Consider the following 19244-nt stretch of genomic DNA (forward strand, 5'->3'; position numbering starts at 1 on the left):
TCTGTGTTCACATTAACTTTTTTTCAAACAAGAAAGCTGTATAATAAAACAAAATAAACTTAAAGTAAAACTCTACATTGCTCTGACATCATCTGAGCAGGCATTATAATATAACCGCTGAGAGCGCAACAGCATTGGTAACAAAAGACTCCACATACGGACACCATTCACATCTCTAAGTGGTTCCAGATATAGTCTTACAGCTCTGCTAAAAACACTAGAAATATATATCCTGCATAGATTCACTATCAGTAGTGCCTCAATAATAATCTTTTCTCATAATGTTATTATTTCTCAGTTAAGGCCTTTAGCCTCACTGTTAATCCTCAAATAGGCCTAGCTTTTTATATATCTTTTTACATCCACAATAATTCACAAAGTGTAAAAGTAATATTGAGAGGTTTGTAATACACTGATATTACACTTAAATGTGTGACTATTTATCCTATCATTCTAAGGTGGGAAGGAAGTAAGAATCTGACATTAAATTTCCCACTACTGCCTATAACTGCAGGTTCAGGTGTCACAAAGTTGGCACAAAGTTGGACCAAATAACTTTTAACTAATTGTTGACAGTCAGAATAGTACTGTGTGGTTTTTAAGAATTGTAATTGTTAACTCTCTGATCCAGATGCAGTTGCTTCTTACATGCTTGCTTTCTTACCACTGGCATATTGCTTCTGTAATATGTTTTTTTAAGCTGTTCAAATGACCAACATCCAAAAAACTGTCAAGACAACAAACAAGTTATTGATTGCTTTCATTTTGGCACTGACAGCCAGACCAGCCAGCCCAGCCAGCCAATCACCCTCAAGACACAATTAAGTGTTAATGAAGTACAGCTGTGTGTGTTTGACATGGCGCTCTATATGCACAGTACTTCGAAGATAAGTCAAAAGAAACCATTGGTATAAGAGAAGAGTTTAGTACTGAGTAAGTTCCTCTGTAAACTATTTGTGTTTGTGCTTAATCTCTCTTCATAATGATATGTAATTTTCTCTGTTTGGCTAAACCTGCTAGTGTAAAATTAATTAGGCTAACTGTTGACAGCTACAGTTGCTAACGTTAAAGCTAACTGTCATGGCCGTTTTTCAGTTGTGTACTGTAATGGCAAACTATCTTATATATTGTTATAACAATATACAAGCTTATATATTGTATATTGTTTCTCCTGTCAGAAATGCCAAAAACAGATGTCAGCACATACAAAATGAACCATGCATGCTGAAACTAGCTAAGAAAAGAAAAAGCAACAAAGACCTGTTAATAAGATGGGTGGTGATTTCTAGTTGGTCTACCAGTATTTACATCATGTTTCAGGGACTTGTTTTATTCAGTATTAATAACAAATGCATAAATAAAGCTGGATTGTGGGACTTTTGTCTCCCTACTCTAGCAGTGAGAGTAATTACAAAAACACTGTTGATGTGCTTACGTCGTAGGCTCCGCTGTAGTCTTCTCTGTTGCTACTGTTCCGGCAAAACGACTTGTTTCACTATCAGAATTTGATCCATTCAGTCTGATAACATTTGGAAAGTATAGATAAGCCACACGATTAAATTATTTTATCCCCATTTAAGTTAGCAGCCAACTATAAGCTAGCCACTCAGCTGGTGGAAGTCTCTGGTGCACATGCTCTGCCCATTGAGCATGGGCAGTATGCATTCATCCGGCCAGACACCAGATTTAAAAAACTCCCTGTACTGTGAAATACAGAGAGATTTAGCTGGCGGCGATAGGCTTAATCAGCATTGTGTGAACTTGCAAGGGCTTGAATGTAACGGATGTTCATTTATATGTAAAAGTTCTGTATGCAGGTTTAATGGAGCTGCAAAACCATGAAGACAAGTAAACTACAAGTGTAACTAGTAACATTAATGATGGCTCCATTAGGTGTGGTAGTAAGCCCTACAGGTGAGCCAGCATGCACAGTGGACCTTTTCCATGACAGATGTAACTAATAACATTAATAATGGCTGTATTCCATGTAGAGTATGTGTCCAAGGGCCAGGGCCTTGGTATTGTGCATGTTGCCTCAGATATAGGTTACTGGCACACCCAAATGCAGCAGAGCCATAATTAAAATTATTTGGTACACCTGTGCCTTTCCCGCAATGAGGAGCTAAAATGTCTGTTGTTGAAAATGGTCTATACCAGGTCCATGGTCTTTTTTGGATTTGACATATTAGCAGTCCTTTGCTTAATGGAGTATTAACGTGTTGTGTGGAAACAATTAAGTTGTGTAGTTGTAAAGTGTTATCAGCATTTTAGCATTAATAAGCCTCATTAGTGCACCTGCTTATAAAGTAAAAGACACAGACAAAATATTTTGTCTAATCACCTAATCAGCAAGAGGAAGGTTTGCACTGAGCTCCCCCTCCCTCTTCATTCTTCCGACATGCTTTTCCGCAGCATACCTGAACACCAAGGGTCTGTACTGGAAGCTCGCCTTGGGGGGCTGTGTTGGATAACTCGCTAGAGCCTGACAGAGTAAAGACGGCACGAGCAGCACAGAACAGGCAGTTCTGGCTGGAGGTGAGTGCTACATGACTTGTCTTGAGCTATGCTGTGACCTCTTCTCCAACCACCCCCCTAGGGATCAAAGGTCAAATGGGGCAGCTGCACAAAACAGCAGCGTGATATCCTATCCTTTTTCAATCAGTCTGCCGACAGTGAGTCAGTGAGTTTGCCAGCCAAAAGCAGAACAGATTACACAACTAGGAATTTATAATCAAATCCTCTTGCAGTTTGTGAACTGAGGCAATAAAAAGAATGCTGGGAATATCTACTAACAACCACCAAGTTAGCTTGTGTTTTCAAGTAATTAAGCACTGTCAACTGGGAAAAGACTTTATTAAGTTCATTGGAGAATGCACAAAAGTCCCTAAAGACATTGTCTATATTTGGAGCTTTGACATTTGTTCTTACCCACATTTTTAGAAAATGAATTTAAATTTTACAAGATGTTTATAATGTTTATATTAAGTGTTTATAATGTTGTAGCATTGTTGCTCAGACTCTGTTGGCCACCTCTGTTTTCTTTGATAGTTTGACAGTTGGACTGACTTTACAGATCTTTATGATGGATTGCTCTGTTTGGCATTCTTTTTGGCATACATGACGTGGACTACTGTATGGTAATTTAGGTATAAATTATTACCTTTCTGATACATATTCTTGTGCTAAAATGTGCTTGTTCAGTAGAAAGACAGACACAGGTCTGTTCCTTGCATCACTATTAGAAAATCCTCGTGACGTGTTGGGTTTTGTGGTGTGTAGTATTGTTGGGTAAGTCTCACTGCTCATGCAATCAATCCTTTACAGTTTACCTCAGCCAAAGGTTTTCTGCAGCCAGTGTTTCTGTATGTTGTGTTCTGTATACAGCAAATGAAGAACAGTTTATATTACTGCTCTTTTTTCAAAACAAGCACAGGTGTTTAGAGTGATGAATGTAAAGAATTGTTAAACTGATGGATGTTTCCTATCTTCCAGGCAGCCACCGGTTACAAGCCATGACTGTGTGGTATGAGCATCGACGTGCACAAACGTGTAACCTGCTTGACATACAGTAGGTAATCCATCACAGTGAATACTCTGTCACTTTTACTTTTTGTCAAAAATGTGTTATCACTTCATGACAATGTTTGGTGCCTTCAAGTGCTTCTGGGAATTATAGCATGCCAGACTAGAGTCAGCTGCTAAACAGCAACCTCTGTAATTGAGGACATGGCCAAATTAAGATGATCGTTTTCACAATATTCAAGTTTTTCTTCCACTTCTGTCCTCATAAACATAGCTTACATAATTAGTGCAGTGTGGTTAAAGTGTTTCTTTCTCTACAAACAATTAGGGCAATTCAAAGTGAGCATCTTTTATTTGAAGTTCTATCCTTGAACACGTATTGTGGCACATCTCAGTGATGAACAAATGAAAGGGTCATCAGAGGTGAAGGTTAATGCATCTACAGTACCAGTGAAAAGTTTGGACACACCTTCCCATTCCTTGAATGAGAAAGTGTGTCCAAACCTTTGACTGGTACTGTACCTATCTAATACCACGTCAGCTTGTAGTCATGTCTTTTCTACAAAGCACTATTCTTACTTGCAACTGAAATTATGATGTTTTACAGTCACATAATGGCTCTCCTTTGCATTTATACACCAGCATTATATATATGACTACTTGTATTAAGAAGGCTATAAATGCAGTTGTATGAACTGGTCTATTTGTGCTCTTTTTAGTTGGGATAGAATCTTTAAAAAAAAGTCTTTGGAACAGCTTTAGAGCTATAAGCAGCTGTGTGGTGAAAATGACTCAATACCAACAGATTATCATGTAGGTTACAGCATATGGGCTGAAACAGCAAATGTGACTGGGAGGACCTTAATGAGAAAATGAAAAAGCTTGCTAGTGCTCAGATGCTCCCTTACAATCATAAGATATGTGGCAGTCACAGACAGACAGACTTGCATCAAACATGAATCCAAACTCCACCACATCAAACAGCAACAGTAGCACACACACCCTATCATTTTGTAATATGAATAGTGACACACAGTATACCTTCTACAACGCATCACTCAGCTAGTCTGTGAACCCTGCCTTATGGGCTTCCATTTCAGTATTTCAGTGCCACCCCTGCGGGTGAACACTGCGTGCTGTTACAGGACAGTTCTCAACAACTCAGTCACAGGGAGGGAGGGGGAAACAGACGTATATGAAAAGAAGCTCTGTGAATGAGGCATGACTTCGACTGGCCACAGAGCAAACCAGGAAATGTGAGAAAGAAGATTTTAGTCAGTGCCTGCTCAGAAGAGCAAACCTCTGCTCTATATTGGTAACATATGTGCTGCTCATGAGTTCTGAGGCACTTTATGAGAGTTTTGTAATCACATTATAACATGATTCAAGGTAAAATAACATGGCTGTTATAATGCTACATGCTGTATTTGTCACTTCGCCTTGAATTTAATGTGGGTTGTCTCACAAATGTGAAGTCTAGAATGGAGCACAATAGAGTAGAGTGAAACTTCAGTGTCCCAGAAGGGCAATTTGGCTTACAGACAACAGTAAATAATAATGAATACAAAAAGAATGCAACAATTAATAAAAACAACTATCAATACAAAAATAAAAAATACACAAAAACACACAAGTACATATGTTAAGTCTCCTAAACCATCAGTGAAAGATTTAGGAGGTTTAAGTGAGAGAAATGCTTAATATTTGCATAACTACGCACACATACATGTATCTCTATGTGAATTTATCTTGACATTTATTGTCACATTGTCTTGTCTATTACTTAACAAATTCCAACTGTAATGATAATTCATTGTCATGTTTTTTTAAAAAAAAAATCATTTCAATGTGTGTCTGGAATTCGGTTTAAATCCAAGTCTGTGTTTGTGTTGCAGCCACTTCTGGATCAAACAACTGACAGTTTGTGACTGCACAGTTTATTGCTGTTTCTTCTCAAATGTGAGTGTATTGAGCAGCTATTCTGTACTGCTGGTGTGAAAGCTTAAGCTTGGTTTCTGTTTGAATCATAAATCTGTCTGTGCAGGAGTCATGATAGATGGCTTGTTCGCTGACCTATCAAGAGTTTTGTTGCTTTACGAATGCTCTAGACCACCAATACACACACAGAGCCAGAGCTAGTTGAGGCCACCCACCTTCACTTCACAGTAGCCCCTCTATCTTCCCATTCAGCCAGAGTGATACCCTGCTTTCTTCACCCCTACTGCAGTCAGTAGCCCACCATCTGGCCACCTGAGCACACACTGCCATGACCTCTAAACACCAGCCCACAGACCCATTCTGTGTCCAGCTACACCAAATCAGTGTCCCAACAGACTATACCCACATTTTGGACCTCTAACTTTCACCTTGCCACCTGTAAGAAGGATGGTGCAACAGAACGTGTGCAGAATATTTGCTGCAGAATATATCTGCCGTCTGTTTTTTAACAGCCGCAGCCTCACATACCAAGGTCATGCAACCCTCCCAACTCTACATTTTCGTCCTGAGGGCTCACTGGAGAACTGCCCCAGCCAGGTGGTGTGAACATACAGCTCTACATTCAACTCGTGTATGATTGGCTGAAAGTAGAGCTGCGCAGTAGGTGTTAAATTGTTCTATTAAGGGAAGGAAATTGGTGTAGCACTTAAACTGTCCATGAAGCTATCACACAGAGTTATCGTGCTGTGCTCCTCAACAATTTTGTGAACTTTCAAAAACCCCATAGACTTTACTTAAACAAAGTTTTTATGTTATGGCTGAAAATTGCCATGTAGGAACTCTTTTCCTGTGGTTGGCTTAGGTTTATGAGTGTAAAGTGGAGAAAAGTTATTTTAAAAAGGTCGATGGACGAAAAAGCATTAAAACAAATGTTATTAACCAAAAATGTAGCTCGAGTTTTCTTGTTTTCGAACATAAACATACCCAAGATCTGGATCCCAGCTATTGTTATTGTTCAGTGTGGCACACTGCCACTCACACTGCCTTTAATAAAACAGCATTATAAGGTTATCTCATACACATAGAAACATCGTAGAAGTGAAATTATACTTTTATCAGCTGAAGCCATCACTTTTGATGCCTCTCAGCTACATTGTGCTCAGACAGGAGGACATTCCTAACTTTCTGAGACATATAAACGGCTTGTTGCATGTCTGGCTGCAAGATTGCCGCTTCCTTTCTCTTATGTGGTACAGAATCAGGCTGCTTCCCATTACAAACACCTGTAGCCCAGGCCAGACTGACTTAAGTTCACAACAGAGATTTTTTTTTCTCTGCATGTGTGATACAGACCTGTGGGTTCTAATCAGTGTGAACAACAAAAACATGTTTAACATACCTTTTGTGTTAGGTACAAAAGATACTAAATCAGTCCTGAGATATGCAAACTAAGTTCATCTTATATCTGAATATTCTTAGATTTTTAGAGTATTGCCATCACAATTCATAAATCATACATTGACCTACATTTGAGAGATGGCTCATATCTGCTCAAAATGTAAATCAATGTATGATTTATAAATTGTGATGGCAGTGCTCTGAAAAATCTCCCTTTCTGGTGACTAAGAACACATGCAACCATAGAAATCTGCAAGAGATCAAATACTAAAGAATGTATTAGAGACAGTAGTAGCTACATGTTTTGAACAGATTCATGAATTCAAAGAAAATTCAAAGAAAATGCCAGCTGATACAAAACCAGTACATGCTATATTCAGAGATTGCAGTACAGTAAATGACTGTGTACTCTACATCAGGTCTGTATCTGATGCACAGTGTCACATGTCATAATTCTGTATGTTTATCTGAACAAAATAAGCACTGACACTAACTCTGTATAATTGTATATCACAGGCCTGCATGTGCCCTCTCAAAATGGAGGCAGCATTTAGCTAGATGTTAATTCTGGTACTCTACATGGTAGACCACATTGAAAATACATGGTTGGCAGTTGCAGGATGCAGCGTGTGACATAGAAGAGCCATTTCAATGGCAAAAATATATCCCAAAATATATCCAACCAGAATTCTTGGCACTGAAACCTTCAAACAAATGAAACCCCGGCTTTCCACAGATTACCTTAAATTACCCAAAATAGGGTTAGGCTACTAATGAAAGCCTTTTAGATCCATGATGCCTAAACCTACCAATTGATACAGGATTATAAAGCATATTTATTCTTATGAAATACTGTGCCAGCCAAAAATAATGTTAGTAAAGTGGGGGAATTTTTACTCACTTGTATTAGACAGAGGACTAGAGTGAGTGTAGAGAAAGAGCTCTTTATACTCTCCTCTGCGCAGTGTGTAAACAGTGACAGACAGTGGCTGGTGGTTGGCTCGAGTGTGCCTGTGAAAAGTGCTTGTGTTTCAATACCATGTCAGGTAAAATTCATAGCAAATAACAGGGCTATTCTCATTTTAACCATTTTTTATTTATATCATACACAATACATGTGTCCATCAGCATATATTTAAAATAATTATCAGGATTTAAATTCAGATATCATTTTGCAGCTCAAAGTTAGTGTGTTTTTTGGTTAAAATGTTATTGGCCTCCCTAGTTCATGTGTTGGTCTGGGACTTTGCCATATGGCTACCTAAAATAATCTGTCAACAACTGCTTTCATTTGCTGAAGGAACCTGACCTGCGGTTTGCATTTGTGCCCCTACTTAAGTGAATTACAAAACAGCAACAGTTCTATGGCTGCTCCTAGGCACCTGATTTTTATTTATCTGGTTTCATTCATGACATGGCCATATGTATATTTGTATAGACAAGAGGGAACATGGGCATTAAACCCCTCCTAAGCTGTTTGAGATTTTGCATTCCTCAGTAAAAGCTGCTTTCCTACAGTCTCATTCATAAAGAAAGCTACATGCACTGAATTTTTGTGAGGTGTCTGTTGTATAAAGAACTTAGTGTTAAAAAAAAGCTTTCAATGCTTGAGAGAGCTTAACAGCTGTGATTGCTACAAACCTGCACTTTCTATGAAACGTCATACATGAAATGTACATCCACAGAGCTCGCATGTGGATGTACAATCACAGTCAGATGTGCCAATCACTGTACCATGTTCCACCCATCCATTTTGAGATGGTTTCATGGTTTATGTCACTGGTGGTAAAAAAAGAGAGTAGAGCAGTCCTTTTCTTTGTTGCATCTCATCCTAGAAGTTCATCAAGTGCTGTGTATGCCCTAAGCTTGTCTTCTTATCAGTCATGCCCAGAATACCTTCAAAGAAAAGTAGCGTTAGCAGCTAAATAAGCAAAAAAAAAAAAAAAAAAACAACAAAAAACAGCTCAATTGCCATTGCATCAGTTTATAAGTAATATGTAACGCTAGATTGAAACATGGGTTACATATTCTCACATATCATGACTTGCATCGATTTTGGCTTTTTGAGGTCCAAAAAAGTAGGGCAGGAAAAATAAGCCCCTTAGTCACAAAAGAATGATGGCAGCACAATACCTAATCTGTGGTCCAGTTCAAAACATCTTCAAAACAAGGGTCTTCAAAGAAAGGAATTGCTCATCATTCACAGAATACTGTACAGGATCACTGATCATAACTGCTGCAAAGTGAGTAGAACACAATGCCAGAAAGATTATTCATCACTTGTTTGGCAGCAGTTAGTTGGCTTAGTTATCTGTTGGTTTTAGGGCCATCTCATTAGTGGAGACAATTACAATTGTGGACAAAGGCTGATTGTCAATATAGTCACAGCTTATAACAATTACATGCACATGCTGGCAGTAATCATGGGAGAATATTTGAGACAGACAATGTTTTACACACCGATTTCACATTTTTGAATTATAAATCGACTGAATGACTACAAATGCTTAGTTCAAAGTTTAAGTTCTGAATCTGTTAAAATGCAATTTATAAAATGAAAAAAAACTTAGATAAGTCAAAATGTCCACTGGGCAGTACATCACAGTGACACTTTGAATTGCACTTTATTCTAAAAGTACTTTTACTATCACCACCTTCTTCATTAAGGACATTTAAAAACATACAGCAAGCCCTTACCGAGGTTATCTTTATCATCTGTCCATATAACCCTATCATTTTACATTCTGCAGCTACACATAATACAGCCATAACTACTGCTGCTAAATGTACTGCAGCTACTTTATCTACTCAGCTGACTCAGCTGAATTTGTCTTTGAATTTGCACCCAGCACATATACAGTACCTGAGAGCCTCCTAGCACTGTAGACATCTACTGTTGGTCACAATGCATCTCTAACAGAGGAACTGTGGTTTAGTGGGTTGCAAGTGTACTGGCAGGGTTACTTGAATGAAGGGGGAATGTGACTTGCTGATTGTCCAGATTTTCCCCATCCTACAGGAAATCAAACCAGCAAACTTCAAATCATATGCATGCCTCACTATCCCTGAGGCTACCATCTGCCACTGTCACCCCAGCATCACCCACTGCAGATCGCCTTTGCACTAATATCTCCTTTGAAGTGCAAATTTGACTATTTAAAGTAAAGGCTGTCAAACATTTTATGATTTGGTACTTGGTAAAAATGTATATGTGGGAGGTACTAGTGATGAGAGTGAAACCTGTAACTGCAAACGTCAAAGGAACACCATGCACTTCTTTTTTCTCTATTTGGAATACCTCCCTGTGAAATAGAATGTAGAGAGATTAAGCTGTCACCGATTTTACAAAGCAGGGGGGAAGCCAAATCTGAATACAGTTTCCGGAAAAGCACAAATAGTGGGTTTTTATGAATATTTATTTCATACAAATATTTAAAAAATTATTTGTTTTTGGGGAAAAAAACCCAAAACAGTTAACAGTAAAATAACAGCTTGCAGGTCAGGACTCATATTGTAGTGAGGTTGCATTGCTGTCTCTGTTGCCCTCTATAAATAGCTGCAGGTCTGTGTGTCTGGCAGAGTTGAGATTTGGCTGAGTGGTCAGTGCAGTTGTCTGTGGTCTGAGAGACTGGGGTTGGAGACCTGGTGAGGGAACCCTCCTTTGTGAAGTAGTTTATTCAAGAACACTTTATTTATTATTATTATATATTTTAACCCTTTGCTATCCTAAAATTAGAAGTATAATAAAAACATAAACAGGATTGTCACACCTATTTCCACTTTTAATTAAATACAAATACAAATCATTTCACTGTAAATACAGATACAAATACAAATACTGGGCTTTCCGCACATCTCCATTAAAGGGACGACGGGGACCTCCACAAGAATCTACGGAAGCCACTAGAGCCCACTTTGGGAATGATTACTCCTGTTCTCTGAACCATGAGAAGATAAAAATGTTGCATTAAACTTTCTCTGGCCAGACACCAATTCATCCCAGAGAAATGGCTCTGCTTTCTGCCACTGGGCATCCAGGATGAGCATCTGATACTGTTTGGCTGGAAACAGGCTGAGTCTGGCTGGCTGGGAAGGACGAGCTGGCTGACAGACAGAGCCTGGTCAGTATCCATGCCTTCACTGGAGTGAGCCAAGAGATACAAGGAGCTAACTGTCCTCTGAACTGACCCCTGCTTCTAGGCCATTAAATGAGGAACCCTGGAATCCTTCATCCCCTTGCAATCACTCCTTAGTGTTGTCCAAAAGTGCTTTTCAGTCAACTTGCCATAATGTGTGGCGTTTTAGGATACTCCTGAAACAAGGGATCATTGGGAACAAGTGGGGTTATCTCACATTGTTGGCAAATAATTCCATTAGTTAACAAAGCAGGTAGCTTTTAAAAGTATAGTGACCCTGTATACAGTACCTATTCAGTGATAAAGAAACTCTGACATACAGTATATTTGACATTTAAATAAATAATTCACAAGATAGAGTAAATCAACAAAAGAAATATTAAAATTAGAAAGAAATATAACGTCCATTGTTTGAGGATTTTTAATACATGACTGATATATACATTATATATGTTGATATCTTTTCAGTGCATTTTCAGAATTTAATTAGAGGAGATGTGAAATCTTTTTTCGAGGGAGTCCTCAGGCCAAAAACATAAAAGTTACAACATGTAAAAACCAAAATACATTAGTAATTATAATGATAATAAATGAAACAATACAATAACGCAAAACAATCAACATAGTAACGTCCACATGGACATACACATAAGGGCTCTCCCACCATCCCAAACCCCACCCACTGCTTCTGTTACATGAGTCATTGGTACAAAGAATGAATGAGAAATAAAATAAATGAATCAAATCAATAATATGTCAAAGCACAGAGTCTACCTACGAACAAAAATGAAGGAAGATACAATCAAAAACAAGAACAAGTAGATAGTTAGGGATGAGTTAGGCAAATCATTCCAATCTGATGGTGCTTTAAACTTAAAAGCACGTTTCCAAATTTCTTTAAAGATTCAAGGCACAATAAAAAAGGATGTTGAGTGTGTCTGAGTGAATATGATGATCCAAATTGAACCAAAAGATGTTTTAAGTATAAATGAAATTTAAAGTAAATGCATTTGAAAACAGAGCAACTGATGAAAAATGTCTCCTAGAGTGAAGTCGTTGCCAGTTCATTGTGTCGTACATGAAGAAATGATGCGTGAGGTAAGGACACCTCAGTGCATACAGTGTGTAAATGGGTGCTCGGCTATGGACCATGAGCCACCAGAACAGCTTCATTACACCTTGGCATAGATTCTGCACATCTCCGACGCTCTGGAGGGATGAACACTGTTCTTCCAAAGGATATTCCCTCATTTGGTTTTGATGGATGATGGTGGAGGAGAGCGCTGTCTGACATGTTGGTCCAAAATCTTCCATGTGTCATGAGATCTGGTGACTGTGAAGGCCATAGACTGACATGTTCATGCTCATCTAAAACATTCAGTCACCCTTCATGACCTGTATGGAAGCATTTGCATTTGTTATGTTTCTCCACTCATTTATTCAGGCGTTTCCTTTCATTTGTCACCCATCTATGAGACCTTCCAGGATCAAAGTTCTCATTATGCTGCTCTTTCCCATCTCTGTTTATTTTTAATCATCCTAACATTTGGATCAGTGGAGTGTGACACATACTGTATACAATAATACTAAACCTCAAGTACCTGTACTATAGGTAATACAGTGTTTCTACAGTCATACACCACTGCACTGATTCCAGCACATCTAGTTTCAAGTTAATTAAGCTCATCATTATTTTTTGTATTTTATTTATATGATTGTTGCATGTTTGTTTATGTATATATTTATGTGTGGTTGTGATTTCTTATACGATTGGTTACTGTAAGTTTATTTATTACAGATGTTTTTATGAATAGCTTTTTTTCTTTTTTCTTCTTTCATGAAGGACTGTTGAAAAAGTATGCCTAAAATAGTTCCTAAAATAAAATCCGTAATTGTGTTCACTAAATACTGTATTCATTTCTCACAATAACAGCAGTGGGCCGGACCTGTGTTTATCAATATTTTAGAAATACCTTGCATTCACATTTGCCATTTCATCATTCCCAGGTCGTTATCAACTTTGTCACAGTTTTTTCCCTCTTTCCTCAGACGCACTCTGGAGAGACTTGGGGGCGCATTACCAAGCTAATGGGTGGACCCGAAGGAGAATTTCCAGCCCCGTGATTTGCTAATCGGGGGCTGGTTCCCTTGTCATTTCCCTGTAATCGTGGCTCTGGTTTGTGGAGCTTGCCCAGCCCTCCTGTTCGTGGACGCACCAAGTGTACCGGCTGCACTCTGTGCGTTTTGGTTAAAGCCCGACTACCTTCACTGTGAAGGCTGGGCACTGGGAAGGAGGATCGGGGGCCTCGTTGTGGCTGAGAGAAGAGGCTAAAACTCCTCACTTATGGCTTTTTTGTAGGACAGTTTCCATCATCATTTGGGATTGTGGAAGGGACGTCATTAAAAATCACCTGAAGTCGCCCAAAAGTTGTATTCACTTGTGGGCGCCCGACCATGGAGATGCAAAGGTGGTCCACAAGGTGGAAAACGAAAAGGTGGCTAATGGATTCCACTGTAACCGCATTCATCACTTTAACCCTGGTTCTACAGGCTACCAATGTCACAGCAGGTAAGAATATTAGGGGCAAATCGTCTCTTAATGAACTTTATCTGATCGAAAGGGAACGAAGCGACGGCCGTTTGGGAAACTCGGTAATTGATGATGGAGATTGGGGGGATTACCAGATTCACTTGGACACAATAATGTAATGTTTACTTCACAGGCAAATGTATGCAACATGTGTTTTTTTCGCACCTCAACAAAAGTAGTCACATTAAAGCGTGATATCATACAGGTAATATGCACCTGTATGATTGAACGGCGCTGGAATAAGAAGCCACCAAACAAAAAGCTTAGTGAAGTACAGTAAAACTGTACCCTGCTCACTGTAGTAAGCGAGACTGTTAAACACTGTTCTAGAGACAACTTCGACAGTACTTGCTCTCACGTTGCTCTCAGGGGGGTAATATCTTGAGCTGCACATATTTTGTTGGCCAAAACACTATATTCATTAACAGACAATTTACCGCGGGCTACCTTTACGCATGAATGGAAAACGTCCGCCCCGAAGATGAAACACCTCGCCTAATTAAATTCATCCTAACCCGCTGGTATGTGCTTGCAGAGCTCAGGAACACAGCAGTGTTCCTCGCTATTTAAGATTCACTTAGACTGAAAAAAGCTCTTTGTTTGAACTGTGGTCCGCTAGGTGGATGTGGACACGGTTAGCAGGGTGGATATCCTCTGCCAGATGATACTGGACATTTGTCAGACACATGACTTTGATAACATGCAATTTAAGACCGATGCCACTAATATTAACATGTAATCTGATATTCTTGTCAGATTGATACTGAGTTGTGCGGTATTTTGGAGTGCTATAGATATTTTTTATTTTGAGCAGATTCTCAATACAGTCATATAGATGCCATCTATATGAATGCAGAGCATAAAATCCTATTATGGGAAGTGGAGGATAGACTATTCAAGATGAATGATTAATTGATGGTTATTTGGCACACAACAACTTCTGCAGACATTAGGGATGTTGCGTATTGTTCAGCATTGGTGTGTTAATAAATATGTAGTGAAATACATTTCCTCAAAGACCTTAGTGGATCTCATACCTGTGGGTGCAGAGCGCAAAGCCCCTGTGCGTCTGCAGGGGGCTCAGTGGTCAGGCAGGTTCACCCTATCTCCACACTGTCCTGGTCCACACTGAAGGCCAAAAGCTGGCTTGTGCAACCCCCCCAGTGCCCAGCTCTTCCCCTCAACTTTGCACTTAGATGTTTGGTCGGCTGCAGGACAAGGCTGTGTTGTGTGACTGGTGGGAATGCTTCCCCTCTAAGTACTGAGCAGTTATTTGATGATGGTCCTTGTTGCACTTCCCTATGATTTCAGAGCCTTCAAAGAGCAGGCCTGCATATGGGCCTAGCCTGCAGCCATAATGGCCACAAGTCACAGGGTTCAGGATTACATAGGCCTTACACCAACTCTGTAAGGATTTATAACTGAATACAAATACAGGTATAGATTTAGGATATATCTTTTATCTTCACCGTGTCGACTTCTATTCTATTCAACAATTTCAATTTCTATGAAAGGCACCATTGTTTTTAAAATGAGATATACTGTATATATACTTTTTAGTTTATGCAATTGATTTAGAAAAGGTTTCATTGTCCCTAGGGGGGCAAATGTCTCAACGCTTTAATCAAATGATCAGTGAAGTTAAAATGGAAAATGGCCAAAAGTTGGAGTTAATGCAGTTCAATTGAAACTGCAATTTACATTGCATAAACCATGATTCTTTCACTTTTTATTCATTTATCCACCTCACATTTTCTCGTTTTACAATCATTCGTTGCCTGCTAAGATTACAACCTGCTAGTTCAGAAGATACTGGACTGGAGTAGTTTTGTAACTCATCAACTCCTGCTTCTTTTTTTGTTAAAAATCCTAAGCATTCTGCTGCAGGCTCTGTTTACCGGGATCTTAGTCAGTTTCTTCTGTGCTCTTTATGGCAGTCGAAGCTGTTTCTGCAGGGTGCCCTCTCCATCTAGCAGTGTACAGACACGTTTTCTCAGCCCCCGGGGCGCAAGCTCAGATGTGCATTCCAGCAGACAAAGCTAGCATTTTCTCTCTCCTTAATGTCCTCTCCCTAATGTGCTCAAGCAGGAACATCAGCTAATCAGCTCCTTGCTGGACCTTTGTGCTACTGAAGCTGTCACATATTTATAGTCATGCTGGATCTTTTGGAGATAAGCTTTTCTTCCTTCCACACAAAGCAGCTGGAAATCTTGCTTCAAATTCAAACTCAAATTCGGAAATAGGCATGACCACAGTGGTTTTTAAGAGAACTCTCTAGCTTTTACATGACCTGTTTGGATCTTGCTTAAATAGGTTTAAATACTGTGATAATATGCTCTGATATTCATATGGAGGCAGTACAGTAAAAGGATTTAATGAGAGGAAACTCAAGGGGGGGTGGGGGGTAGAAGGGAAAAAAATGCTTTGAAAAACTGGGTAGGTCTCAGTGAAGTTTCCTTGGTATGACACCAGCATAAAGCCGTCTTGTTTTAGCCGACAGCGTGGTGGAAGTTATGGAAGGAGAGTGGGAGAGGGGGGGATATAGAGAGAGAGACATTCTGGCTGAAGATATTATTAGAGTCTCAGGGAGCAGCAGGTGAAAAGGTCCTCCTCTGTTTAGCAGCCAATTTCACATTTCTGTAAAGGTGTAAAGGCTGAAAATGACACAGCAGGAGGGGGATTTATGACACCAGAATGCTCAGATCTCACATACTATACGATAAGAGATGAGCTGAGACAGACCTCTGTTGGCCTCTGTCCTGAGAATGGTGTTGTGTTATCTCTTGGAACACGCTGTTTACACTGTTGTACACCTGTGAACATGACATCGATGATATCAAATTAGTCGATCTACATATGTCTTATGGTAATGCATCATACTGCCCCTCCCTCCCCCCAATGCCTCTACAATTTGCATAACGATGTTTGGGTGATCCAGTAACTGAGCAATAGAGGCAGTGTTGCCTCTTAGGGTTGGCTTGAATTTTTTCTCTCCTCCAGACTATTAGGAAGGTCCATCCCTCCATACCACCTGAGTTCTGCTGGTAGCTATGTGGTCTGTTTGCTTAGCCCTGAGGGCAAACTCACACCAGCTCATCAGATGCACTCTTTTAAAACCTGTACATACTCATTTGGCCACCTTAATGGATTGGCCAGTATTGACGTTTTCTCAGCACCTCTGTGTGAGGGTCGTAGCCTGGCCAAATTGCCACATCTGGAACATATGAGTCCTGGAGTTTGAACTGAAAGCAACTCTGCAGGAGCTCACAATGAGGTCCTCAGTTCACTCTCCAAAGTAAGTAGCTGGTTCATCCTCGCTAGCTACATAAAAGGCCAAGTTGTCCTCAGTAATGGCATTCCTAGTAGTAACAGTGTTCTAACTTTGCTCTCAACATCACGTTTTTTTCTGATGCTTTCGTATAATTTTGTTTTCATTGTTTCCTCTCTTTATTCTGTTTAAATGGGAAAGAGTTGGATTGTGTTGAGTTGACACTGAAGATGCTCATTTATTCTAACCGAGCTTGACCATGCCACACAAATTTTCTTCAGAAAGACATGTAATTTTGAGAGAAGAAAGTAGATGATGGCTGTGAACTGGCTTGCTGGTGGAGTTCTAAAAATGTACATTTTCTTCCAAGAATGTTTGCTTTTTTGGACTGCATACAGTTTAGAGTTTTGTACTACGCTGATTGAAGCTGACCAGCTCTCTTTGCCTGCATCATGAAGTGCATCTGGCCCATTGCCGGTTTTGTTTGAGGTTCTGGAAGATACGTAGACCAGATGTAGGCCAGGCCCTTTATATGAAAATACCTTCAGCATGATAAAGTGACATAGAAAACTTAAAATATTCATTCAATGTGTTCTGTTGCTTGCCATCCATATGAATGAAAGTCTTGAGTAGGAAAAACTCACAGCAGTGAGATTTTTGCCTACTAGGTCTGAATGGTGGGCTCAAGTAGTTGTGTAATCTGCACTGACTAGCTGGTGATCTTGTGAAAACCATCTGCAGTCTGAGTAGTGCTCGTGGTACCAATTAATATTCGGTAGAAATAGATTCATATTGAAACAGGGACTTCTCCCCAAACCACATGCTTTTCTGAGCAGAATGGAACAGGCTCCAAATTTGCTTTTCCTTGCCGCAGCTGGAATGTTGACCAGAAAGTGTTGAGAGCAACATCAGACATTTTTAAGACCCCCTTGTATCAAGAAGTTAAAGAAACTTTCAGAGAGATTTGACCTCTACATGCCAACCAAAACAGTGGCTTTAGAGCTGTCAGAAAAAGCTTGCTGATGCTTTCAGACACCTTGGCTTGCTTATTTACCCTACAAAAACAGATTAGTGTTATTACATTTAACAGTCTGCCATTGTATTGCAGGTTTTAGCCAGACATTGCTATGCTTTGTGGAGTGAAGTGACCTCCTGTTTTAATTTTAACACATGGATTTTAAAGACCACATTTAAAGCGAAATGTGGCACGTTTATCGTCTCATTTTGCATGAATTTTACTTTTTGATAATCCCAATTGGGACAATCAATCAATATACTATAGCCCTCTCAGGGTCACCAAGGTAATGTTTTATACTGAGAGGGTTTCTGAAGAAGCAGCATAATTACAGTGCTTTCTCGTGGGTCTCAACGGGCACCACTGGGCCACACAGACTCCTTTATGTAAAGTGCATCAGGTTGAAAAGAACAGAAAACTCTGAGAGCCTCTGGTGACTCTTATCAAGGTAAACCTACCCAGGTGTTATAGAACCAGATCTCTGTTGGCACATTGTTCATTATGCTCTTTGGTTATCCTTGACAGAGATATTTCCTGTCAGATGAACCTGCAGAGCCACAGGAAAGCAGCATTTCCTACCGTAACTATTTAGACTGGCTCACTTGGGGGTATATCATTTCATGAAATGTTATTAAGGAGAGGAGCCTATGTTTGATGTCAATGCATTGACCTCCTGTTAGCCATAAGTTAATCATAGAAGGGGTATATTATAAGTGTCAGTGATTCTTGGACAAATGTGCCATTTTTATGACACAGGAAAACCAGTATTAGTGTTGGTATGGGATCATGATGAGGGAATCTGCGCTTCACAGCATAAATTGGGTTAATCTTTGCTGCCTGTTTTTTTCACTAATAATGAAATCTGTGAGAAATTTACCACACACCTAGCCAACATAATGAGTTTTATTATGCTTAATACTTTTATATAACACACACACATGCATGTGTTTAAAATTCAGAAAAACTGCCATATAACCACCCATAAATAAAACACTTTGATTCAGTCAGCATTTTATGTTCACTTTTGCCATTCACATGTCTGATCAATTGGCGGTTTGGTGTTGTGCATTGGTTCTTAGCATAATTTTTCATATGCTGATCATGGTGATTAACCAAGAACACTTTCACACCAAATGTTACGTACAAAAGAAAAACAATGCTCTGACCTAACTGATGTTTCGTCTGCTTCCCTGAACAGCAGAGCCAGTGGATGTTCTAAAAGTATTAGAATTTCAAAATACCCCAGAAGGAGTGACGAAAACATCAGGATTTTGCACGAACCGAAGAGCATCGAAGCCGGACACAGCTTACAGAGTTGCCAAGCAGGTCCAGATCAGTGCCCCCACCACACAGTTATTCCCTGGTAAGATAAACCTC

General features: G+C 39.5%; 1 protein-coding gene across 12 annotated transcripts in view; it reads left to right on the plus strand.

Moving 5' to 3' along the window:
- Positions 1 to 19244, plus strand: part of col11a1a (collagen, type XI, alpha 1a) — a 119822-nt gene that overhangs the window by 14362 nt on the left and 86216 nt on the right. For 2 of the 12 annotated variants that reach the window (XM_042398821.1, XM_042398822.1), the window contains exons 1-6: positions 715 to 933; positions 2413 to 2535; positions 3493 to 3568; positions 5418 to 5481; positions 13044 to 13563; positions 19066 to 19230. In XM_042398821.1, the coding sequence (XP_042254755.1) occupies positions 13449 to 13563; positions 19066 to 19230 (280 nt within the window). In that variant the 5' untranslated portion in view covers positions 715 to 933; positions 2413 to 2535; positions 3493 to 3568; positions 5418 to 5481; positions 13044 to 13448. Of the gene's footprint in view, positions 1 to 712; positions 934 to 2412; positions 2536 to 3073; positions 3147 to 3492; positions 3573 to 5417; positions 5482 to 13043; positions 13564 to 19065; positions 19231 to 19244 lie in introns of those variants that run through there. The other 10 variants (XM_042398817.1, XM_042398816.1, XM_042398819.1 and 7 more) reach the window with 9 other exon arrangements.

The sequence above is a fragment of the Thunnus maccoyii genome, chromosome 21 (assembly GCF_910596095.1).
Source record: "Thunnus maccoyii chromosome 21, fThuMac1.1, whole genome shotgun sequence".
Taxonomy (NCBI): domain Eukaryota; kingdom Metazoa; phylum Chordata; class Actinopteri; order Scombriformes; family Scombridae; genus Thunnus; species Thunnus maccoyii.